The 26,123-nt window shown below is 40.7% G+C and overlaps 1 protein-coding gene across 5 annotated transcripts in view; it reads right to left on the bottom strand.

Moving 5' to 3' along the window:
• Window positions 1–17,899, bottom strand: part of PRPF40B (pre-mRNA processing factor 40B) — a 32,540-nt gene extending 14,641 nt beyond the window's left edge. For 3 of the 5 annotated variants that reach the window (XR_015696051.1, XR_015696050.1, XM_087710457.1), the window contains exons 1-16: window positions 17,695–17,791; window positions 13,849–14,141; window positions 12,912–13,061; window positions 12,746–12,826; window positions 11,603–11,630; window positions 10,971–10,996; window positions 10,168–10,227; window positions 8,879–8,989; window positions 7,494–7,614; window positions 7,377–7,407; window positions 6,677–6,847; window positions 3,468–3,570; window positions 2,594–2,658; window positions 1,827–1,991; window positions 737–845; window positions 198–348 (exon numbers count right to left, since the gene is read on the bottom strand). Coding sequence is in view for 3 of the 5 variants with exons in the window: in XM_087710457.1 (XP_087566583.1) it covers window positions 198–348; window positions 737–845; window positions 1,827–1,991; window positions 2,594–2,658; window positions 3,468–3,570; window positions 6,677–6,847; window positions 7,377–7,407; window positions 7,494–7,614; window positions 8,879–8,989; window positions 10,168–10,227; window positions 10,971–10,996; window positions 11,603–11,630; window positions 12,746–12,826; window positions 12,912–13,061; window positions 13,849–13,953 (1,477 nt within the window). In the remaining 2 variants the exon portion in view is untranslated. Of the gene's footprint in view, window positions 1–197; window positions 349–736; window positions 846–1,826; window positions 1,992–2,593; window positions 2,659–3,467; window positions 3,571–6,676; window positions 6,848–7,376; window positions 7,408–7,493; window positions 7,615–8,878; window positions 8,990–10,167; window positions 10,228–10,970; window positions 10,997–11,602; window positions 11,631–12,745; window positions 12,827–12,911; window positions 13,062–13,848; window positions 14,142–17,694 lie in introns of all 5 variants that reach the window. The other 2 variants (XM_087710455.1, XM_087710454.1) reach the window with 2 other exon arrangements.
• Between the last annotated feature and the right edge of the window lie 8,224 nt (window positions 17,900–26,123).

Genomic DNA, 26,123 nt, shown 5'->3' with positions numbered 1-26,123 from the left:
GCAAGGCAGGAGTGGGATTTGGGGGGTTCTCCAAACTGGACAGAATCTTAGCTAGAGGTTCTCCTAAACCCCTGCAAACCCCCAGCAGCCCACCCCTGCTTAATGTGAATATACGATTTCCATAGCATGTAAAGACAAGAGTTAGAAAGATGAAGGTAGGAGGAACCGGGGCAAAGAGATGGTGGAAGAGGACTCACTTTGCAAGTCTTCATCTTCGGCAAAGCTGGGGTTGTCCATTAGGTACTGCTGGGCCTCAGACCAAGTGGTCTGGAAGCTGACACGGCTCATGCTGTCCAGGATACTCTTCAGAGCTTGAATGTTCCTTTTGCGCAGCTGCTTGGCATGCTCCTGGGTGGGATGGAAGGGGGCAGCGTTAATGCGAGGACTGTGGATTTCTGCTTGGAGGTGCAGGGGCAAGGGACGGAAGTGTCAGGATGTCCCAGTGAAAACCTCAAGCTTTTTGTAAGTAAGGTCAGACACATACGTGTAAGGGGCAAGGCTTTTGTCAGAATAACTTTGTAATTCCGGTGAAACTGTGGATTGTGGATCTGTGGATATTGGTGGCTAGTATCTATCCCAGAAATCTTGGATTTCTGCCCTCAATCTCTGGGAGCAAGTATCGGGATTAGGCTTTCTGCTGTTACTCAGGAAGGAAGGCTAGGGAGGAAGGATGATGCTTGGAATTTTTTTTTTACTGCTATCCAGAACTCCTGCCGTTGACTCATCCTTGACTTACCTTCTCTTTCTTGGCCAGAAAAAAAAGAACGTCATCATAGATCTCCTTGCGATCCCTTTCAGGCACCATGGCCCACACTTCCAGCTCACCAAACATTTGCTCAGCTTTCCTGAGAATGGGAAGAGAAAAGAAAGTTGGAGATGGAGGGTAGGGTGACTACCCTCAAGGGAGGATAAATAAAGATCAAGGACATCCTAGTTTATGAAGCAGGCAACGTGAGGTGCTCGGGGACATCCATGCTTGGAAAAACCAAAGGTCCCTCTACTTTGATCTGGTGAGGACAGAGTTGCAGCAAGAGAAAGAAAATAAGAGGGATACCTGTAACAGCAACCTCCTGTTTCATGCCTAAAGAGGGGAAATTGGACTGCCTAGCATATCTTTCCTGGTCTTCACACTGCAACTCTTTCAGCATTTATATCTCTCAGCCGAGCCCACAGGAAATCCAGCAAAAAATTCTAGGTTCATTACTGGAAAATGCAGCTCCCTGTTCCCCAAAGTGCTAAGTCTCTGCTAGGTTCAGACATGCAACCTTGCAAAATTATTCATCATCACAGTTGATGTTATTCAAGGAACTGGGGCAGCCACACCTAATATATTTCCTTCAAAGGATCCTTCAAGACCTAGCCAAGAAGATACCAGTTCTCTTAAAGGTAAAGCTTCCCCTCGCACATATGTGCTAGTTGTTCCCGACTCTAGGGGGAAGTGCTAGTCTCCGTTTCAAAGCCAAAGAACCAGCACTGTCCAAAGACATCTCTGTCGTCATGTGGCCGGCATGACTAAACACTGAACGTGCACGGAACACTGTTAACTTCCCACCAAAGGTGGTTCCTATTTTTTCTACTTGCATTTTTATCTGCTTTCGAACTGCCAGGGTGGCAGAAGCTAGGACAAGTAACAGGAGCTCACGCGGCACTAGGGATTCGAACTGCCGACCTTTCTGATCGACAAGCTCAGTGTCTTAGCCACTGAGCTACTGCATCCCTCTTAAGTTCTCTTAGCAATCACTGAAACGGTCTTGAAAGAACCATCCAAGCTCCCAACCTTCCCCCGCTGGATTGTTGTTCCACCAAGCATCCCGATCCTCGTGTACCTGTAGCGGGTGGTAGAATTCATTTTGCTGTGTTCTTCCAAGAAGCGCTGCAGTTCTTCCTTTGCCTCCTTTGCCCGCAGCCGGGCCTCTTCCTTTTCTTCTTTGTCCCGTTGAGCCTTGTAGGCATTGAATGCCTGCTTCTTCTCGCTCAGCTTGGGCAAAGCACTGGGACACACAGAAGCCGGAGGTCAAGAGTTGGCTCACATGGGCAACAGGCAAAGAAAAACAGGTGACCCAAAGTTCTAGTTCCCCGAGTGAGTAAATGAGGTGGATGGGCAGGGCGCTTCAACTGAGCTCTCTCTTTAGAACTTTCAGGGCTGCAACTTAAGACTTATTGTCTGACAAGAAACAGAGGGAACTAGATGTGGTGGTGGGATTCAGCCAATTCGCACCCATGCGAGAGAACCGGTTGTTAACTTTCTAAACAGTTTGGAGAACCGGTTGTTGGAAGAAATCCTGTTTTGTTTTTTTTCCACTTTACAGGGCTAATCCTGTAAGGAAGGAAGGAAGGAAACATTCTGGAGTTGATTCTAGCCTAATCTTTCTTGCCATACTTACTAAAAACGGCCTCTCTGGTTAACCTTTATTACATTGTAACAGCTAAGGTGAAGAAGCGCCCATCGATGTGAGTGACATTGAGTTGGCCACGCCCACCCAGTCACATGACCACTGAGCCACACCTACCCACCTGGGCATTAGGGCAGATAACTGGTTGTTAAATTATTTGAATCCCACCACTGACTAGATGCATCCACCCGGGATCATACCTGAAACGGGGGTCACTGCTAATAATCTTCATGGTCTGTTCCCAGGATGCACCAGCTGGAACACCCTAAAAGCCAGAAAATGGGGCATTTCAATCAAGCTGTACCATCTTCTTCTCTTGGACTGCACTAGTTAAGCCTGCTCTGCTTGGCAGGCTCTTTCTTTTAAGCCCTCCCCTTTCTTTTTCTTTTTACAAAATGCAAAACTCAAGGTAGAACAAGTTTGGTGTTTTAATTTTCTTCTGCTTGAACTTTCAGGAAAAATATTTTCCTCTCCTCCCTGCTGTCTGGCAAAATGAATACAATAAAAAAATCAGCCTGCCAGAGGGACAGATTCCTTGACATTGTTCTCCTATGGCAAAAAGAAAGGGTCCTTTTTGTTAAAATATTCATGACTGGGAGAGACATAGGAACAAGGTCAGCCAATGAATAGGCATAGCAACTAAGTCAGCCAACGTGAGCTTCAACAGATCTGAGTCTGTGCAGAGAATTGAAACAGAAACTTAAGAAGAAAGCAGCCTACCGCTCTGAGAAGTAAACTAGCAGTCTATCTGCTGAAATGAAACTTACTGCTTGTGTTTGCCTGTAACTCTCCTGCCTTGTGTTTACTTGGAAGAACCATCTGTTGGTATTGTTCATTTATTCATATATTCTTATGTATATAAAGAAGTTAATGAATCCTGCTGCACCAGTTATCTATGTGTGCTTTATGCAACAAACTGACACTTTTCACTCTCAATGGAAAGCACTCAAGACACAAAACTTCCCATTTCCCTGGCAGGCTAAGCGACGGGCATAAAGGAATGTTATCAAACTGGCTCCGATTCCTAGGAAGGCTCTTTAATTCATGTCCTCCTTTCCCTTCTCCAATTATTACCTTGTCTTTGAGCAGCTCCTTAAAAGCTTGTTTCGCTTCCTCTTTGTTGCTCCAGGCACTGCCACTGCCACGATCTTCTTCATCTCTCCGGAGGGGATCACAACTGCCCAAGGAAAAACAAAAGCATTTGGACAAAACGTGAAGTAAATCATCGATTGAGGTTTAACAATTCAACGAATTGCGGTGGCGTTGTCAGAAAGCACCCCCCCCCCCAAAATGGACAAGAATACATACATGGCTGAAAAATATGATAAAATAGCATACAGATTTGAAACCAGAGACATTTTTGTTGGGCATTCTACCAGACAAGTATAATAAAGGGAATGTATATCTGATTTTACATGAATTGATTGTAGAGAGAATAGTATTTGCACAACAATGGAAAAGTGAAGAGATCCCAACAGATGAAGACTGATTAGAAAAATATTAGAATGTGCAGAAATGGGTAAGCTAACACTTACAATTAAGGAAAAGAAAGAAACTGAACATTTTTTTGACGTGACTTATTTTATCAATGGCTAGCTGACAAAAACAAGAGCTGGAAACAGGGAAATATATGAAAGGATCAGTGATATAAGGAAGATAGGTTAACTTGGTTAAACAAATATTATGATTATTATTACTATCAATATTAATATAATTGATATTAATGCAATGAATACTTTTGCAAACACTTTATTATTTCCTAAAATGATTTGTACCCAGACAACATACTGTTCAATTGAAATTGGAATTTTTGTATGTTAAAAAATAGCATAAAAAATTATTGCAACCCCCTCCCCCCAAATTCAACAGATTGCTGCTACGAATTCCAGGTGGACAGCGCAGCCTTCCCTACAGATAAATCAGCAGATAAATGGAGGGGAGTTCCATCTCTCTGCCTTTTCTACCATTATATTTGTTCTGCAACCCAGAGTATGAAAACCTAAGCAGGCTTAGTCTGGCATTCCTCAAACTGATGCTTTCCCAATGGGTTGGAGTAGAGAGATCCCACTATCTGGTAGACCAGTACCTCACAACCTCTTAGCTTCTCTAAAACAGAGGTTGTGAAAATCTGGTGTACCAGACCGGACTGGACTGGTAGTAATGGTGGCTTAGCCATGCCCCCAAACCTCCGTCAGAAACTTTTTTTTAAGGCCTTTTCCCCTGCCGGTTTAGGCAAGGGAAAATAGGTTTTAAAAAGTAAAACAGAGGGGGGGGGGGAGAGAGAGGAAGGAAGGGAAGGGAGAAATAAAAAGAAAAAAAAAAAAGAAGGAATCTCACTTTTTAATCAGGATTTTCAAGTAGAAAAAAAATGCTGTTGCTTTAAATCGGAACTGAGCATGCCTGGCTGTGGAATTCTGGGAGTTGAAGTACACAAGTCTTAATGCTGCAAACTTTAAATTGAAACCTGCTTTAAATTGAAAAAGGAAGTTTGTAAAGTGACATTCAGCAGTTTGTTTCTGGGTCAACTGAACAACAAACTAGATAAAAGGTAGGATTCTTATATGGTTCTAAGTTTTGTGGTTTGTGCAATATGGGCTTTATGTTTCTAAAAGGGTTTGGATCATTCCCTGCTTGTGAATGGAGCCAAACTTTCTATAGGCTCATTATTTCATTATCTATCTGCCAGACATGTGGAATGAGCCTTTCTGAGAGTAATTTGCTGGTTTTTTTGGGGGGGGGGGGTAGTTCCCACAGAGGGAAGAGAGAAAGGAAGGAAGGAAGGAAGGAAGGAAGGAAGGAAGGAAGGAAGGAAGGAAGGAAGGAAGGAAGGAAGGAAGGAAGGAAGGAAGGAAAGAACAAAAAGAAAAACAGCAGAGCAATTTAGGGCTAGAAGGCTACTCAGAGGTCATCTAGTCCAACCCCCTGCTGCAGCAGGAAACCTTACATTGTCTGGATTATTTTGGTGCCTCTAACAGAGAGGAAAATTGCCAGAAAGGAGAAGGAGTTTACTAGGACAAGGCTGCCATGCAAAAGAAGGCAGAGATAGTTATGACTTATGACTACAATTGAGCTCAAAATTTTGGTTTCTAAGCAAGAGCGTTAAGTGAGTTTCACCACATTTTACCCAATTAATGACATCTCCTGGTGAGTGACATCAAGTTGGCCACGCCCGCCGTCACATGACTGCTGAGCCACGCCCACAGAATAGGTAGTAAAAAAAACACCACCACTTCTCTAAGATGTGTGGACTTCAACTCGCAGAATCCTATTTATTTTACATCCTTTTTTTAACATATGCGATATAGGTAGTCCTCGATTTACAACCAGAACCCAGGCCAACATTTATGTTGTTAAGTGAGACATCTGTTAAGTGAATTTCACCCCATTTCATGACCTTTCTTGCCACAGTGAAAATCACTGCAGTCATTAAGTTAGTCACCCAGTTGTTAAGTGAATCTGGCTTCTCGAGTGACTGCTTATCGGAAGGTCGCGAAAGGGGATCAAACAACCCCGGGACGCTGCAACAGTCATGAATATGAGTCAGGTGACAAGCGTCTGAGATCGCGCGACCATGGGGATGCTGCAATGGCCAGAAGTGTGGGAAATGGTCATAAATCACTTTTTTCAAATTTTTTTCAATAGTCACTAAATGAACTGTTGTAAGTCGAGGACTACCTGTATTTCTATGACCTATATCTTTTTAACTTACTCAGTGTTGAACGTTATGTCTACTAGCTGATAACACGGCGTTGCGCGGGTATTTATTTATAGGGGGAAAATGTCCGGACCAAACATAATTTCTAATGTTGGATTTTCCCCCCTACTAGAGGGAGCCTCCTTGTGGAGTACTGTGAAGCCGTTACCATGGGAACTCCACTGCGCTGTACAGTAGAAGCCAGCAGGGCAGCAAGGCACAACAGGCTGCATCTTAACAGAACCCCCCCCCCCACCGAGAGGTGTTAGAGGTGTCTTACCCCCACTGTATTTGTTTCCCGGGACTAAGTCATATGTGTACCAAGTTTGGTTGAAATTGCTCAAGGCGTTCCAGAGTTATGCTGGAACATACACACACACAGCCATTTTTATATATATAGATGAAACTTGAAGGTGCTTCTGACATAAATAAAGAAAATACTCCCAGAATTCCCCATGCGGGCTGGATAATTCTGGGAGTTGAAGTCCACAGATCTTAAGAGTGGCTAAGATTGAAAAACGTTGTGTTAGAAAGCTAGTGATTGCCTGGCTAGAGATCTTCCCTCTGCTGTCCCCTCTTCTTGAATTACCTGCTTGTGACCTCCTCCTCAACAGCAGCTGGGACTCCCTCAGTCCCTTGGGTCTCTTCAACACCCCCAGTGCCTTCCGTGTCTGAGGTGGCCGCAGAAGACGGGGTGGGACTGGCAGGGCCCGACAATGGCGGCTCCTGTTGCTGAGGTTGCTGAGGTAGGTGCTGCCTCCTGGGAAGGAAGAAGATGGCAGTTATGAATATTTTGCAGCAGCAGAATAATACAAGCCCGATTTATTGCACAGTTTAGACAACTTTCCACACAATGGCTTCCAGCTGGCTCCATCTCATCAAGAAAGAAAAATGAGAGAAAGGACATAGGACCAGTCTCAACCAGTCCAAACCCCACTCTGCCCCTTTTTGAGATTCTGCGTTTCCATGGGGATGCTGAGCATTTTTCAGTTTCTTGCCACCATCAAGGAGACTTAGAAACAGAAATTTTATTTGCAAGCAAAGTGGCAAAGCTCAGGTTTTCTGAAGGTTTCGTGACCCAAATGCCAGGTTCAGCGGATCTTCCAGAGAGATGAATCAACACCTAGGGAGGGGGGGGCTTGGAAGAAAAAGGAAGTCCTCTGCCCTGCCACTGCTCACTCCGTGCCCATCTCTCATGGGACAATCCCTGCTGGGTAAGGCCTGCCTTTTCTCCTGCCCAGCCAGCTCTTTTGAGCTCTTCTTGATGCAATCTATTTCTGGGAACTTACTCTGCTTCCTCCTCTTCCTCCTTCATCAATGCTGAAAAACAAAGATAGGAAAAGGTCGTCAGAGGAAGATTACGGGAAGCAGGACCCCACCCTAGATTTGATCCTGGAGACCCTCACCTTCAATGTCATCCAGCTCTCGTGGCCTGGTCCAGCGTGACTCCTTGCTCTGAGTGTTGTAGTAATAGGATTTCCCAGTTTCTGAGCGATACTCACGCCAAGGACAGCGCGACAGCAATATCTGCAGAAGGAAAAAAGGACAGTCTTAGCAAGTGTAGTGTAGTGTAGTGTAGTGTAGTGTAGTGTAGTGTGTGTGTGTGTGTGTATTGTAGGGTAAAGATCCGCAACTTTTTCCCCTTTTCTGACCTATTATACACTGATGGACCAATCTGTACCTATAATCAAGCTTGCCTGTCTCAGTGAATGAACTGATTCTTTTTCTGCATTCATATAATACCCTGAAATCATAAGATCATCAAATGCCTGAAATGTTTAACTGTAAAAGCCTTCTTTTCTGTTAGCCCTCATTTGGTTGTGAAGCCAAGAGCTGCAGTTATATCCTGTGCCTTAAAACCCACTTGGTTGTGTGCTTGAGAAACTGAATTTTGAGTGAGAACCAATTACACTTACTAAGGAGTTATTTTGCTAATGGCCATGCAATTTTTTTTTCTTTTAATAATTCAACCATTCTTTCCTCACTTGGAGGTAAGGCTCCTGATGGCCTTCTTCTAAAGCAGGGCTGTCAAACTCCCAGCCCATGTGACACATGCTGGCCATGCCCATGCCCCGTTTAGCAAAGGGGAAAAGTCTTGATACATCTTGTGCCACTGCCGTGACAACATGAGTTTGACACCCCTATTCTAAAGCAGCTTATCTGGTTCACATCCAGCCGATGGAAGCAAGTCCTGTAGTCAACAAATTCTCCCAGATTCCATGGAATAATCTAAGAGAATTTGATGGGCATGGTTAGACTTGAAAGAGATCCTAACCCTATCAACTGCTGAATGTTGGAATTGCGACCTCCCTGACAGATGGTTGCCCAGGTTCCAATTAGCTCCCCACAATGAAGTAGAATCCATCATGATCCATGGAGACTGTTTCATGCAGAAGCAACTCGGTGCTGGTAGAAAATTTCCCCCATTGATTGAGATCAACTCCCTTGTAAATTCTACCTGCTGGTTCTGGCCTTCTCTTCTGGAACAGGCAACAAACCTCTTCAATCTTTAATCCTATGTATCCCATATCCCTAAATCTTCTCCATGCTATCCACTCTTCCTCTGAGTGCCTGTTTTACAGTGCTTTATCAGCCTGATCATCTCCTAGGTTTATTCTTAAGGTTATGACTCCAACCCTACTTTTTAGGAGAAAAACCAGAGGGGATTGTTGCCTGGGATGGCATGCCTTTCAGTTATCAGAGATCCAATACATGTCAACAAGAGCAGTGGGGAGGAGTGGAAATCAATGTTTAAGTTGCTCAGCAACTAAGCATAGAAAACAATTCTCACCTCCGCCTTAGACTTAAGTTCATCTGGCTTTTCCCAACTTGATTGTTTGGTTTCAGCATTATAATAATAGATCCGCCCATCAGGGGCTTTATGCTCACTCCATGCTGGCTTCTGTAAAGAAAATTCAAACCAAATTAAATCAAGTTGAGATCCAATTGGGCAAATATCCACAATCCCCCCTCCCGCATCCCAAACAGACATTGATTCAGAGAAGAGAAATCACTATATTCTGTGAATCACAGCGTTTACTTCCAATGAAAGCATAAAAGCAAAAAAGGCAGCTTTGTAGCTTTTATGAAGTTGTGTCAGCAACATCTAAAGAAAATCTCCTTTTTTTCTTTGGAGGGGAGATATTTAAGGAAGGTTAATATGAAACTTTTCCCACTGTCTAAGTATAAAGATGGAAAAGTCAGCATCTGGATCTTCATAGAAGAGCCAGAAAAATAATGAAGAACCATGTGAATATTCTAGATCTAGACTGATTACCACAGAGTATCAACACATCCCTAGTGTCTCAACCAAAAACACAATTTAGGACTTTCCTCCTTCGAGTCATCTTCAATCTTCCTTTTCTGTGGGCACTCAAACAAGGCCCCGTTCCAATTTTATCCTGTCAGTAACCCTGTGAGATAAACTGGGCCGGGCCCAAGTCATCCAGAGAACTTTTACACTTCAAAATGGAATTGAACCTAACCTAACACCTCATCCTCTACTCTTGTAATTCTCTTGAGCTTAGTCTGCAGAAGATACATAAGTTGGATTTGTGAATTCTGACTTAGTATCTTTTAGCCCAGAAAATAAACAAATTCACTGCATTTTCCAACCCCTTTTGCTAACTATGCTATTTGCAAAATGCTCCTAGCTTCTCCTTTACTCTATCCATTGAAGTCCTTTGTCATCATCTAGAACTCACATACACCTTTACTTTTTCCCTGCGCCTTGGAAGGCACTTTATTTATTTTCTAGGAGAGGAAAGGTAGCTTTTTTTTTTAATTTCTGAAGATCAAATACTAGAGAAGCAGCATGAGGAAATCAGACAAAGAATTAAGACTACACTGCTTCTTGGGATAAAACACCAAAATTGTTAGGAGACTCTCTCCAGATGTTCATCTGTGCTGGTCATGATTTCCAGCACAAAACAACGGAGCTCTTTTTAGGTTCTTGGTGTGCCTTCTGTGAACCATTTTTGGATCACTGGAATGCCAACATGGCAACCTTGTTTTGCTTCCTGGAACAAAAAGAGATGACATCAAGAAACCTGATGCCTTTTCTCCACTGAGACTTTTTACCTTTCGCCCTGTATCCAACACTGGAGAGCCACCAAGAATTACATTTTGTTGCATGGGGATCTGAAATGTAAAGCAGCATTTAAATTTAAAGCAGAAGAGGAGAAATAAAATAAGATAAATCCCTGGATATAGGGGACAGGAAGAAGAAACAAAGTAGGAAAAAACATTTGTATCATTCATTCATTTATAAAATGTATTGGCCACCCATCGTACCTCAGGATAACTCTGTTTTAGTGCTTAATCTTATATTCCTACTAGTCATCCTGCCCCAATTCGATAACACCTTTAGATCTGCTATCCCACCTGGCATGTCCTTAATCCTCACCCCCCACAATTAAGGGTCCTGCCTATTGGGACAGTGGGAGTGGCAAAAGACAGAAAAGAAAATCTAGAGTATGAGAAAGACAGAAAGGCTAGATCAAAACCACAAAGAGTACCAACACATGCCTAGTGTCTAAACTAAAAGCACAATTTAGGACTTCCTTCCTTCCAGTCATTTTCAATTGTAGGTAAACAGTTCAACCTACCCCTGCTTTTGGTTTTATATAGATTGTTCAATGGTTAGCTTTACAGAACAGATGAGGCCAATAAATACTTGGGACTTACGGCATTGGGTGAACCCAATCAATTTCAAGTAAAGTTAAACAAACTACGTACGTTTTGTATATCTCCATATTAAAAAAAATAGGTGTTACCCCATACTTTGAAGAGCTATGTATTATTTTGAAAACCTCATGATGCATTTAATTCCTCACATAATTCCTTAACTCCACATCTAGGAAATCATTTGTGCAGATACTCACCACAGATGCTGCTTGAGTCACTGTGGCTAGAAAATAAGAACAGAAAAGTGGAGCAGTTGTGGTCAGGGATCACTCAAAGAAGAGACCCTACTGTCCTCCAAGGAAGCAACAGGTACCAGGGAGAGCAAATAGGGCAAACATAAGATCTTAAGATGAAATTGTTGGGTCGGGCCAATGGCGTATTTAGTCCAACTTTTTGGTCCAGAAATGCCAAGCTGATGCCTCCAGAACGCAGGGTTTCACTGGGCTCTTATTGTATGAGAGGCAATTAGGATGGTTCATTTGGAATGGAAGAGGATGGTATATCTTGGAATTCACAGTATCACTGATACAAAACACAAACTGGAATGATAAATGTGGTTGCAATAAAGAACCAGCTCATGTGGTGTTGCCAAGACCTACCTCTCTTCTCCATTCAGAACTTTAAAAGTTGTACAAGGGTGAGAAACTCAATTGATGCAGCCTAACAAGGACAGTACCTGCAGACATTCAGTCAAGTATGCAAAGATAAAAAGGCCCAAATTTCTATTGCTGGGGGAAACATGGCATGATTCTCGCACCAGATTTAATAAGCATCTCTTGAACTAGGTCACACCAAAACTATATTTAAACAAATCCCTGAAGATACTCACTGTTAGATGGGTCAGTAACAGGAGCTGCCTGTCAAAGAAAAAGTTAAATTCTGATGAAGTAGCTTCATCTTATTTTTTCTTTTTCTTATTTTTCCTTCAATTCTTTATACTGGTGCTGGCCATGTTCAGTCTTTCTCTATTGCACTTTGCTTTATTTATTCATGTTAACTTTAAATAACTAAAGTAAAGTTTTATGTCAATTCGTTGGTTAACTTTATTATGGCCACTCGTTTTATGCAATTATAGAATGTTAGAAAATACAAATTAAAATGCATAGATGTTTCCTAAAATCAATGGAAGAGTTTAGTATAATACCATAAATGGAAAACAATTAAACCACCTAAAATCAAAACTAATGAACTATTTTTCCATTCAAATGAATTAACTAGTTAAAGAACCTAAATACTAGAAGTAGAATTTTACAGCAACAACTGTAATATATTTATCAGACTGTAAGCTGTGATCTCAAGTATCTTACAATTAAAATCTCAATAAAAACAACTAGAGAAAATACATATTTGGGGAAAGGGCAACTCCCACCACCCAATTTCAACAATCCCTCATGAGTCAAGGGGACTGCAAAATACACTTTAGCCTATTGCCATTTTGGAAAGCCAAATTTTCAAATGCTTTTTTTAAAGCACAACAGGAAGGAGGTCAAACAGACCTCTGGAAGGATGGTATACTGGAATGAATGCATGAACAAATGAACAAACGAATGAATGACAAAGAAAATATCAAGTCATTCTCTCTTCAAGCTGTTTGGGGGATTTTGGTCTGCGAGTTTGTAAAACAGAAATAGGGTCTTTCATCATTCTCTCCATGGTGTAGGTTAGGGCTTTTGGGTATTGTGGTTTTGCAACAACTGGAGGACCATAATCCTAGTGCATGCCTGTTTCCTACTATGTTCAAGTGATGCTAAAGCTCAAACAGCTATGCTTACTTCTCTGCACTGAAGGCCACACCTTGATCACTTCATCATCCATCAACTGGGTGTGCTCAACCAAGTGGTTAAAGAGCATCATGTATCCATTTCCAAATTAAAGAAGGAGCCCTGTTATGAAGGCCATTGCAGTATGTATGCAAGCTCTTGTGCCACACCCTATTCTAATTCCCTAAACCACTGTCCTTTCTGACACTCACTCCTCCAGAAACAGGAATAGGCCCAGCTGGCACCCCCGGCATGATCATCCCAGACAGCATTGGTGGTACCATCGTGGGCATCTAGAGACAAAAGAGAAGACCAAGCCATTACACATATTGCAAACAGGAGGAACAAAAGGTAAAGACAAACATGAACCAGCACTACCTGACCCAGGGGTGGTGGTCCAGGCATAGGTTGAATCATAGGGGGAGGTGGCATCATGCCAGGGGGCATAGGCGGCATAGGAGGTGGCCGTGGTCCCATTGGGGGCATTCCCATGGGTGGAAATGGTGGTGGGATCCCAGGAGGAGGCATCTAGGAAGAAGAAAAGAAACACATATACCTGTGCCCAAAGCAGAATATATTCTGGGCCAACCACAGACAAAGTCTCAATCCAGCAGCATCACACTTCGAGAAGGAAAGGATGCTGGTATGCCCAACATTAGATTTTTATAATCCTACCTCAGTTATGTGCAACTGACATATTAGATAATGATCCCAAAGCTACAATTTACCTTTACAAGCTAATCTGTAGATTACGGCCACTTAAATTCATGGAGTGACCAGATTGAGGTAGGCTGCACCACAGTAATTAATGTCCCAATAAATACACACAACTTCTTTGCTTCCCTTCCATCTGCTGAATTTAGACCACAAATTAAATAAATAAATTCATTGGAAATAATAAAGCAATCAAATGAAATCCCCATGTCGTAGGAAGAATGAATTTATTGATGTAATGTCTATTGCATGAGTAATAATTAAGTTCTAGATTTTATTTTTGAGGTAGTCCTCTAATTTCACGTTTCATCTTTTTTTAGCTTGGTTATTTTTATTTTATAACAGCACCTAGAAAATATAGAAAAAATTGACTTGGCTGCTTCCAAACATAGCAGAAGGCATTTCTGATCCAACTTCAGGTGCAGAAGCCACGAGCTTTCAACTCCCAAAACTGGAACCCAATCAAAACATGCTTCAGGCTCACTCCCATTTCTCCAGGCATTGCAACCATATAACATAGAATAGACCAATGACACCCCTTATATTTCCATAAAAACATTTAGGATACTGTTAAATACAACTTGCATTATGGTGAACTTACAAATGGAGGGGGTAGAATTGGTGGTGGTGGTCGTGAGGCAGAAGGAAAAGGAGCTGGCTGCCCAGGACTGCCTGAATCTGGAGTTGACTGCAAGCATAAATACATAATAAAAGTATGAGTGGAGGTGGAAGGGAAGAATAATTAATGAGTTAAGAAAGGCAAAGTCAACTGAGATGTAAAACAGTGGATGTTGGGGTTTGAGTAGAGAAAATCTCCATTTAGCTCTGAAGTTGACTGATGCTTTGAAGATATCCCATTCTTGATGAGAATGATGAGAGTTGTAGTTCAGCTGCCTGGAAGGAATCAAGATGGAGAAACCAAAGCTAATTTCACTTATAATTTTTTTTTTAAAAAACCTTAAATGCTTTAGCAGAACTATAGTGAGACACAATGGTACCTCGGTACTCATAGTTAATTGGTTCAGGGAGGCGCTCAATGAATACCAAAACCGGTGAGTATCAATTAATTTTTTCCCATAAGGAATAATGTAGTGAGTCACAAGGTAGCCAACATTGACAAGTTCTAGCTTATGCATTGAGTACCAAACAAACGATGAGTATCGGGACAAATTTTTCATATCAAAATGCTTTGAGTACCAAATTTGATGAGTTTCAAAGCAGTTGAGTATCAAGGTACTACTGTATTCCAAATCCTTGAGTTCAACCATCATTTCCCCAAGCCTATATCCAGGAATTCTATTGACAGGAACTTCAAGAGTTCAATTGCACCAGTTCAGATATCTAGTGCAAGTGGATGGTAGTATTTGATAAGGGTTGTATGCCCACTTGTGTTCCTCCAGTATTTATTCCCCAAATAGAGAAATTAACATCAGCCCCATGAAGCTAAAGGGAAAAATTAATAGGAAAAAATTCTGTAAATTGCTGTTCTCTAGTGCAAAGTATGAATACAAATTGGTAAATGCTGGGTCAGACCAAAACTTCACCTGGTCTAGTATCCTGCAACTTTCAGTGACTTGACAGAAGGCTTGGACATATCTTTTCTCTTGGCTTGGTTTCAGTATCTGGCAATCATGCTTCCGTTCTACTGAAGAATCTAGCTATTATGAGTAACAGCCACTGGTATGTCTTTTTCTCCCCCAATTTGTCTGATGCAATAGTTGGGAACTAGAAAGCCTCCTGCAGTCTATTCCTATCAACCCACACACTGCATTGACTGAGGTGGACAGAATTATAGCTCAACATTGTCAAGCACCCACTAGTTCTCCATGTCCCATCTCCTAAACACAAATAAAATCATATAAACATGAGTATCTCTATATCTCATAGAAGTGCATTCTTTGTAATCTAGATTAGGGGAGAATGCCTTCATTCTACCATGTTCTTAAACCTAGTGTTCAGTGAATCATTTCAAGTTCTCATATCTCATTTGACAAATATGTACTTCAGATATCTCAACTGCAATTCCATATTCAATAAATTTCCTTGATGGCTAGTCTTAGGGACACTGCAATCCAACAGCTGGTGGGGGGGGGAGAGGTGTCAAAGATTTCCCACCTCTGGGTCAGGTGGCTTCATGAGAAAAGAGATGTCCAGGCCTACCCCATTATCCCTCTCCTTGGGCATTTTGTTCATAAACATGGTTTTTCATAAATACATTTTACCCTGGAAAATATTCTAGCTTACTGGGGGCCTTTTTCTACATGTTGTGCACTAATTATATTTTGGAAGCAAGCTAGATTAAAAAGTATATATAGAGAGAGAAAAAGAGCAGGTTCCAGGAAATCTTCAAAAATTGACAGTCTTACTATTTTTAATAAAATAGAAATGGGATAAAATTAAATAAAGGCAATTACATTAACTCTTCTATTTAAACAATTTTAAAATAATTTACATTAAAGTAAATAATATTTCCTGGAACTGCAGATCTTACTAGAATACCAACTCTTGTTTACTTCTCAAAGACCAAGCATAGCTCTTGGCCTTCAAAATAAGTTATGGACAGTATACATTAGGCTAGACAAGAATTTGGTGGTAAACTAGAATTATTTTGACACACAAAAAATTGTACTTCGATGTCTTACTGATTGAGGAATGATGAAATGTTTGTTTTAAAAGAAATAAAACTTTTGAACCTAAAAAAAAAAAAAGTTACGGACACAGCCCTGCTTTAAACAAAGCAAAAAAAATAGTAGATAGATAGTTGTAAGATGTTATATATATTGGGATGAACAACCATGGCTGCCTATTTGGATACAGTATTAATTAAGTCCAGTGGTTCTCAACCAGTTGGGTCGGGACCCCTTTGGGGGTCAAATGACCCTTTCACAGGGGTCGCCTAAGACCATTGGAAAACACATATTTTCGATGGTCTTAGGAACCGAGACACCAATTTTATGGTTGAGGGTCACCACAACATGAGGAACTGTATTAAAGGGTCGCGGCATTGGGAAGATTGAGAGTCTATTTGGGTTAAGCCAAGGTCCAATATTAGGAAAAAGCTGGGGGGTGTTGCTTGAAATTAAAACCTAGAAAACTGCTTTATAGAGGCTAAGATTCTTGGCCCTTCCAGCCAATTTATCATTTTTTCCCTGCTTTATTTGGAGAATGCAGTTTCTACAGGCAACCAGATGTTTCTCTGCTGAACAATCTCACGAACAACCCTCAGAATTCATCTATGGCCAGACTAGGATTCACACAGGTTTTAAAATATCTAGAATGGTACATTTAAACAAAACATCCGGGAGAATTTATTTCCATGCATTTTCAACTCCCTCTTATCTTAATAATACTCTCTCTCTCTCTCCAAAAGCTGTTCTGAAAATTCAGTCCACTCCTTCACATGGCGTTTTAGATTACCCTGTGAGGAACAGTCTTCTTTAATGCATGCATCAAGTTATACAGTTCACATAGATACAGCCATGTCTATGTCTCTGTATCTGCAAATTCTTTTATACTAAACATACAACCACACACTTTCATATGGCCCTACTTTGATGTACATGTTTAAATACATGCACATGTGCAAAAAAAAAAACACATTCATATGGTTTTGCACATCTATGCCTCTTAGGCAGTGTCTCTTGTCCATGCAGCATGCAGTCTTGATTGTGTGATTATTAAATGGGTACATTCCCACGCCTCTAATTTACTCCCATGTGCCCCCTCCTCCTGGGGTTGAGGTGTCTGTGGGTGGTTGAAGACACAGAGAAGAAAACTGACAAAATGCAGTCCATTCCGTAGACTGAGAGCTGAGATCCCTGCTGGCCTGGAGGGGGGGGGGAGGCTGCCTCAACTCAGCCTAATTTATCCTCAATGCTCAAGGGACGTTGCCCACTCAGATCCTGCGCTTGGAATAAGAAAAGGCAGGCCAGCTACACTTCGCGCGTGGAGGTGCGCCTATTCCTCCCCACAGCTGCAGGCGGCTGCTTATGAATGCCTCGGTTTCGAGCTGGAGGTTTCTGCAATTTCTCCGCACGGCGCACATCTCTCTCCCTCTCTCCATCCGTTTGCCAAAACTGGGAGTTTGCAGCCTCCCCCGCTGCCCATTTTCATCCCTGACCCCGGAGTTCCGGCGGGGGGGAGGCAAGAACCCCCGTTTACACGCGCCTCGCCACAACCCCGAAGCACGGAGGACTCCATCGAAGGAGCGGGATGGGGACAGAAGGGGCGAGAAGGGAGGGGGGGCGCGGCACGAGGGCTTCTCCATCCGGGCAGCGAATCGGGAGACAAGCGGCCCGCGGACGAAAGTGCACGCCTTCCCCCCCTCCACCCTCGCAGGCCTGGACCGTGCCACACGCGCGCCCCTCCGCCCCCCGAACCGATCTCCGCCCCGGATCTTCGGGGGAGGGTGGGGGGGGTGTTGCAAGAACAAAGCGGCAGACATTACCATGGCTGAGCCTCGGATCAGCTGGGCGTGCAGCAGGCGAGCCGCTCAGCCCACCCGGCAGTAAGGGCGCTCGCTATTGGAGGAGGCAGGAGAGCGAAGCGGGCCAGCCGGGAGAAGCCTTCCCCGCCAAGCCCGGGTCTCGCGGAGGGTGCGCGAGCTCGGATGGAGGAGGGGGTGGCGGGGGTAAGGGAGGGCATGCCGGCCGGCGCCTCGGCCAACCTGAGCCTTTTTTTCTCCTCTGCAACACGACCTTTCGGCTATGTCGAGAGGCACCCTAACCTTGGATAAAAGCTGGGCAGAAGGCATGCCTTTGAGCATGTGCAGAGGAACCGCCTCTCCTCACCACTCTGCCCCCCCTCCCTCCCTCCCCCCCCCCCAATACCGTTAAATTACCGGAGTCTCTTGACTTGCTCAGAATGGGCCTTCCAGTACCTTTCGCACCAAAGTTGGAGGCAGCTGAATAAAATCGAGATCCACCCCCCCACCCCCCTTGGGAGAGATAGGATATCCTTATTATGTACAATATATTCCCTTCCGCTCTTGGTCCGGCTGCGTCGGAGCATCATCCCAAATCAACTTGCAAGGAGGAGAGTCCTGCGAGGGGAAGGAAGGAGAAGGGATGATGGGGAGCAAAGGCTTGGCTTTTCTAGCGCTGTACTGGCTCCTAATTTCTATCCCAAAGCCCGAAGTTAGTAACGCTGTTCCAGGCTGAAGAGAAGGTTTTCCATTAGTTATGGATTACTGAAATTGAACAGGTTTCAGCTGCCAATGAATTATGAGGTATAAAGTAGTTAAAGGTTTCGTGAAAGTGGAATATGTAAAAAATAATAATCCAAAAACAAATACCTGCGTTGCAAAAACGCAGTTTGATTTTTCTGTATTTCTTTGCTACCATTATCTGAACTGCAGATGGGAATCAGGATTTTATTAAATTTGATTCCACCCTGTTATAATCCAGATAATGACATGGCAACATCTCTGAAGGGCCTATTGGAAGCTGCATGCAGTAAATAATAAAACATGAAAGCTAATCAATTATAAAGGCTTGAACCCCAACCTGGCCTGCCATAATGTTCAGGAGAGTGATTGCCAATTGGAAGTGCTGAATAAGGGGAAATACTGTCAGAGAATTTACCCAATATTTCCCTAAAACTATCCTACATTAATGTGTGTGGTGGTAGTAACACTACCTAATCATCTTTTCAGTCAGTAAAAATAGGGTGCAGGAATAAGCACATGGGAGGAAAATACATTCATTTGGCTGTGAGAAAGCATTGTGTGAAGCCCAAACACTAGTAATTTTTTTTTAAATCCTGAAGTGATCTAGTTAATAAATTATGCCAAGCCAGCAAAGATGATGTTTAAACTATGAAATTCAGTTAATACATCAATCTAAGCAAATGTGTACTATGATTTCGTTTAATGTGTAAATTTGTACCATACTCTTCCTAAACGCCTTGATTTAATTCTCTGTTTTCTGAACTTTTCAGTTCAAGTGAAAATGGAATATGTGAAACAACACCCCCCCCCAAAAAAAACCCCAAAACTTCCTTACCTGGGTTGCAAAAATGTTTGATTTTTCTATATTTATTTGCTACCATATTCTGAACTATTGTAGATGGGAATTAGGATTTTATTAAATTTGTTTCCACCCTGTTATAATCCAGATAATGACATGGCAACATCTCAGAAGGGCCTATTGGAAGCTGCATGCAGTAAATAATAAAACATGAAAGCTAATCAATTATAAAGGCTTGAACCCCAACCTGGCCTGCCATAATGTTCAGGAGAGTGATTGCCAATTGGAAGTGCTGAATAAGGGGAAATACTGACAGAGAATTTACCCAATATTTCCCCTAAAACTATTCTACATTAATGTGTGTGGTGGTAGTAACACTACCTAATCATCTTTTCAGTCATAGTAAAAATAGGGTCCAGGAATAAGCACATGGGAGGAAAATACATTCATTTGGCTGTGAGGAAGAGCATTGTGTAAAGCCCAAACACTAGTAATTTTTTTAAAAATCCTGAAGTGATCTAGTTAATAAATTATGCCAAGCCAGCAAAGATGATGTTTAAACTATGAAATTCAGTTAATACATCAATCTAAGCAAATGTGTATTATGATTTTGTTTAATGTGTAAATTTGTACCATACTCTTCCTAAACGCCTTGATTTAATTCTCTGTTTTCTGAACTTTTCAGTTCAAGTGAAAATGGAATATGTGAAACACCCCCCCCCCAAAAAAACCCCAAGACTTCCTTACCTGGGTTGCAAAAACGTTTGATTTTTCTATATTTATCTGCTACCATATTCTGAACTATTGTAGATGGGAATTAGGATTTTATTAAATTTGATTCCACCCTGTTATAATCCAGGTGATGTCAGGGCAGCAGCTCTGAAAAATTTCACAAGGCTATCAGTCTAAACTGGATAATAAATGTAATGCATTATGATTTAATGTAATACGTAAATTTAAAGCATACCATACATAGTCTTCCTAAATGCTTTGATTTAGTTCTCATGTTTTTGAACTTTCTTAAATCACATTTGCTTTGATTAGCTATTTTGAAATTCTGGAAGCTAAGAGATATTAAAAGTATTTAAAAACAAAACCCAGTCATTTTGTAAATCTTATAAAATAATCTTGTTTTACAGCTCTTACATAGGCAGATTTAGACTTCTCTGATATGAATCTCACAAAATAAACAGGCATGCTTTCAAATTTTTGCAAGCTCTTTTTATATATTTCTTTAAAAATGACCCATTAGTTTGCGTGGATCTTTAGAACAAAGAATTATTCCCCAAACTCCTGAGTATTCCAGACATGTGGGACTATAACTTAGTTTATTCCTAGAAAATATGAGGATAAAAGAGAAATAATTATGCTACAAATTCCTAAAGGAATTTAAGGTGACATGAACAGTAGTCACAAGTAATGCGTGACTAGAGTTTATCCTTCCCTCAAATAGATGTTCAGAGTGTTTGCAGTCTTTAAAAATAAGTATGACAACCCAGGATCTTCAATCTTTAGAAACCTTTTTGCAGAGTTTTCCCTTCTGTTTCTCTTCCTTGCTTCTGTGAATAGCCACAGAATTGAACAAAGTGTACAAAAAGACTCACATTGGCTTTTTAAAAAGTTAAACAAACTGGAAGAGGTAAACAAATAAATCAACTCTCTGAATTTTGTATTGTGCAGCCCTCAGTTGCTTTTGTCCCTCACAGAAATTGGCTGGGGAAAAAAGCCAGTGTAATAAATTTCTGTCTGGACTTCCACCCCTTCCTCCACTTTGGCCACAATGTGACCAGAATTTGTTTGTTTCGCTGGTGGTTAATGTGGTTTCCAATTGCTCATCCATGCTTCTTTCCCCCTCTCATTGATGATTAAAAAAGGGCAATGGTTTTACACCTCTTCTAATTATTTTAACTACCCAATTAAAAGTACACTCCCCCTACATGATGAACTACAGAAAGACCCAGAGAATAAAAGTAAAAAAAAGAAAAAAGAGAGATGATAAAACATAAGATCAACTTAATAACTCAAAAGGAATTAGCACAGAAAATTAAAGCAGCCAGACAAAATTACTTTGAACAAGCCAACAAACCTGGACGATAGCTGGCATACAGATTGAAGAATGAAAGAGAAAAAGGGATGATATATCAATTAAAAGATGATGAGGGAAGAATTCAATACAAAGCAGAAGAAAAGAAGCATATTATTCATAAATACTTTGCAAAACTATATGTGCAAGATAGTATGGAGGAAATCAAAATAAAACATTATTTAAACACAGAAAAGACAACACCAATATCAAAAGAACAAAGGGAGGTGATATACAGGCTAATAACGTTAGCTGAAGTGGAATTAGTCCTGAAAAACCAGAAAAATAATAAAATCCCAGGACCAGACGGAATACCGGTGGAGTTATACAAATATAACACAATAATACTGGAAGAGCTAGGAGTGGAAATGTTTAACGAAGTTTTAGGAAAAGCCAAGATACCTGAATCATGGACAGAAGCAATAATATCGCTAATCCCAAAAGAAGAAACCAACCTACAAGAAATTCAAAATTACAGGCCAATTTCATTACTAAACTCCGATTATAAAATATTTGCAGCAATTATGGCAGGAAGAATTAAACAGGTTTTAAATGAACGAATACACCCGGACCAAAATGGATTTTTATCTCACAGACACATTAAAAATAACACGAGAGTCATCCTGGATATAATAGAGTATTACGAGGTGCATCCAGAAAAGAAAATGGTACTGGTTTTCCTTGATGCACAAAAAGCATTTGACAACGTAATCTGGAAATTTATAATAACACTATTGGACGAGATGAAATTCTGAGAAAAATTTATAAAAATGATAGAAGGATTTTATAACAGTCAGACAGCCAAAGTTCTGATGAATGGAGATCTAACAGAGAAGATTGAAATAAAAAAGGAGACAGACAGGGTAGCCTCCTCTCTCCTTTGCTGTTTATATTAACTGAAAATTTTATTAAATGAAATTCGGAAGGACCAGGGGATAAAAGGTTCAGGCCCAAGCCTATGCCTTAGTATTTATTCTAGAGGACCCATTAGAATCCAGCCTGAGGTTAATTCAAAAATTAGAAGAATATGGCGAAGTGGCAGGACTAAAGATCAATAAAGACAAAACAAATATGATAACCAAGAACATGACAAAAAAGCAAGAAAAGGAACTGGAAGTAGCAACCAGAATGCAAATAACTAAGAAAATGAAATACTTGTGGATCAGGATGTTGGAAAAATGTTCCACAATTAAAGACGATAACTATAATAAATTAGTGATACAAATAAAGAAAAATTTAGAAAATTGGAAAAATATTCAATTATCACTCTTGGGACATATAACAACAATTAAAATGAATATTATTCCTGTTGCAAGCCGCACCTATTAATCCCTTTTGAGTTCCCTTTTGAGTTGTGAGCCGCCCTGAGTCCCTTGCAGGGAAAAGGGCGGCATACAAATAAATTAAAATGAAATGAAATGAAATGAAAATAATCCGGGTAAAAAATTCTTTCAAGAATTAAACAAAATAACCGCTAGGTTCATTTGGCAGGGACGAAAAGTGAGGATTAAACTAAAGTCAATGCAAGACAGCAAGGAGAGGGGAGGCTTAGCATTACCAAATTGGGATTTATACGCATCAGCAGTAACAATAACATTGGTGAAGGATTGGATAGAGCTAAAGAATAAAATAATTTTGATCTTAGAAGGCCATGACTTGCAAGCAGGCTGGCATACATTCCTATGGGATGATAAAAATAAAATGCACAAATACTTTCAAATTTATTTAATCAGAAGAGTGTTATTGCAAAAATGGCTCAAAATTTTTTAAAAAAATCCACTATGTGGAAATCCCGAATTGGCTATCACCGACAGAAAGGACGATTCACCCAATTTTTATAGATTTGAACAAAATGCTAAGATACAGAGACTTAATTGATAGATGGAAATTTAAAAACAATTGAAGAATCGGCAGATCAGAACATGAAAGTTGAGTTGCTAACTTACCTCCAAATCAAAACTAAATACAATAAAGATACTAAATTATAGAACCACACGAATTGGATAAAATTATTCAAAGCTCAGATAGAAAGATGATAGGGAGAATATATAAATTCATCCTAAAATATAAAATGGAAGAGGAAATTGTGAAAGAACAAATGATAAAATGGGCGCAGAACTTTGGCTATAATATTGAATTAGACAAATGGGAAAAAAATTGGGTAACAAACTTAAAAATGACGCTTTCAGTTGCATACAAGGAAAACCAGTATAAAATGTTTTACAGATGGCACCTGGCACCAACAAGGTTAGCTAAAATCTTAACAAATACCTCCCCAAAATGTTGGAAATGCGAATCAATACACGGAACATATTACCATTTATGGTGGACCTGTGAGGAGGCTAACATTTTTTGGGAAAGGATCAAAAATTGGCTGGAGGCAATAACGGGTTAAAATAGAATGGAAACCTGAAGTTTTTTTATTAGGAATAATGTCTGCGAAATACAAAGAAGAAATCCAGTATTTAATACTATATATAATTACGGCGGCAAGGATTGCCTTTGCCCAGAAATGGAAAAACAAATTAATTCCAAGCGAAGATGAAATAATAAGAAAGGTTATGGATTGTGCTGAAATGGACAAACTTAACTAAAAAATTCCAGGGAAAAGAAGAATCAGAATTCTACCAGATATGGGATGAATGATATAGGTGGATGGAGGAAAGAAACAAGAATCAATGAAGGAATATAACAAAAATTAAAAAATAATAGTTATGAGTAAAATAAAAGGGTTAAGAATGGTGAAATCCAAATGAAATCCAATAGAAGGGGAAATAATATAAGGTGAGCGGTATCGATTGATAATTGCTATTAGAAAGAACAGGAAGCTGTTGTATTGTGTAAATGTGGTGTACGTCTACGTTTTGTGTGTGTATATTTTACATGTTTGTTAATAAAAAATAATTAAAATAAAAAATAAAAGTACACTCCCCCTACAATGGGCACGTCAGATGTTGATGATGCAGGAGACAAGCTTTCTATAACTGGCAGTTGACCAAGAAATAGTCATCCAGGGCAAATTGTGTGTGTCTGTTTCTGTGTGTAGGGGATCAAATGCCTCCAATGCATACACGAGCTAATTGGAATGGTGGTATTTGTCTAAAATAAATGGAATGGAGTGCAGCACATGGATCAGACCTTTCTGTTTGTGCTAGCTAAGGAGGGAGGATAGTACTTTTGATGTGGAGCAACAAAGCTCAGGTGGAGGACATCTTCCAACAGTATAATTGTGAACTGAGGAGGACAGCATTTATTCCTGCCCTCTTCAATGCAGAGGGACAAGTAGGGAATTGCAGAGCAGCCCTCTGTGTGTCCCAGTATACTCTATCATTTGTCAGAGTGGTTTTTGCTTTAATCCATATGGGAAAAGGCTGGACTAGAAAACTGTCCTATCAAAATGGTCAGTGAAACAAAGTTGTCATCCCCCCCCCCAAACTGTTGGGAGTCCGCTAGAAAAAGGAAAATGTTTTAGTGCACAGGAGTATCCTGGCAAAAAAAATCAGCTGTTTAGTTTCCTGCACAGTTGCCAGCAGATGGTGCCTTAGGTCTTCATAATTAATGCAGCAGGTGTTTTCATGTAAGCAAACTAAAGGCTTGCTTTTTGTGATTCTCCCTAAGGATAAGCATCACTATCCTCACTTGTTGCAGTAAAAACAACTCACTGAGCCTTTTTTAAAAATGCCTGAGATGACAATCATTAATGCTGGATCAAAAGCGGGCAGAAAATATACATGTTTTCCCTCCATAGGGCATTTGCACTGCAATTTTCAAATGAGGTTAAGACTAGTGAATCATGAGGATATGGTGTTAGAAAGGTTGCCAGGACACCTTGGCACTCTGGATAGGCGTCTGTAAGGATCAGCCTTGATTTGAAGAAATAAGCCAAAATCGAAATCTCCCTCTGACCTTTCCCAATGGCCTTTTTATTTTAGAGCAAAAAATCTGTTCTGACACTTTTCTCTTCAGCTGCAGTATTTAGTTTCACTTTATTTATTTTTACTTCATTGTGATTATTTTTGTTCTTGTCTCTCGAAAAGTCAGATGCTGAAAATCTCTTTCCCTTTATCCCTACCATTTTTAATCAAAATTTCTGTGAATAAACCATGTCTCCCCAGTCAGTCTGTTAGAAAACAGGACCATTTAGGAGCAGGGACTGGTTTAGTATACAGTATAGTCCCCTATCAGTTTTGGAATTAACAGTGTGTCTGTCTTTGACTTTGAATTTCAATCTAGCATTTGATTCTAGAAATCCCTGTCATGCTTTCAAAATTGCAAATGTGCCACCAAGCCAAAAAGTTGGCCTTCTGCAGACAAATGCTTTGCTCTGTTCCAGTATGTGAACAAGACTGAAATTGGGTGCTTTGAATTTTTTGAATATTTGCTTTTATTTGCAGTGAGCAAACAAGGTAGCAGTCCTGCACTGGGGTGCAAAACAATGCCCTTCATTCCAAGGCTTTACCTCCCAAAACTCTTTTTGTTTGTCATCTTCAGTTAGCCCAAACAGTGCATCATAGCATAGACATTTTCAATCGAGGTCCCTCATGTCTGCTAACTTAAAGAATGCATACAAAACCTGGGATCAGGGGTGAAGTGCTACTGGTTTGGACCGGTTCACCCAAACCGGTAGTAAAAATGTCACTGGTTTACCTGAACCGGTAATTTAAAAAAATGAAACCAGTTCAGGCTAACCGTTTTTTCCAACGATCAGCTGTGACGCATGATTTATATTAGCTAGAAAGCAGGATTTCTAGCTAATCTAAATTGCGTGGTACAGTGGATTCCCTCCCCCTTCACTTACTTTTACAGGCGCTCAGTAGCAAGCTCCGC

The sequence above is a fragment of the Thamnophis sirtalis genome, unplaced genomic scaffold (genome assembly GCF_051295495.1).
Source record: "Thamnophis sirtalis isolate CommonGarterSnake01/CBP01778 unplaced genomic scaffold, rThaSir2_p1.2 scaffold_3, whole genome shotgun sequence".
Taxonomy (NCBI): Eukaryota; Metazoa; Chordata; class Lepidosauria; order Squamata; family Natricidae; genus Thamnophis; species Thamnophis sirtalis.
The sequence above is the reverse complement of the archived record's forward strand: the minus strand, read 5'-3'. Positions and strand labels throughout refer to the sequence as shown.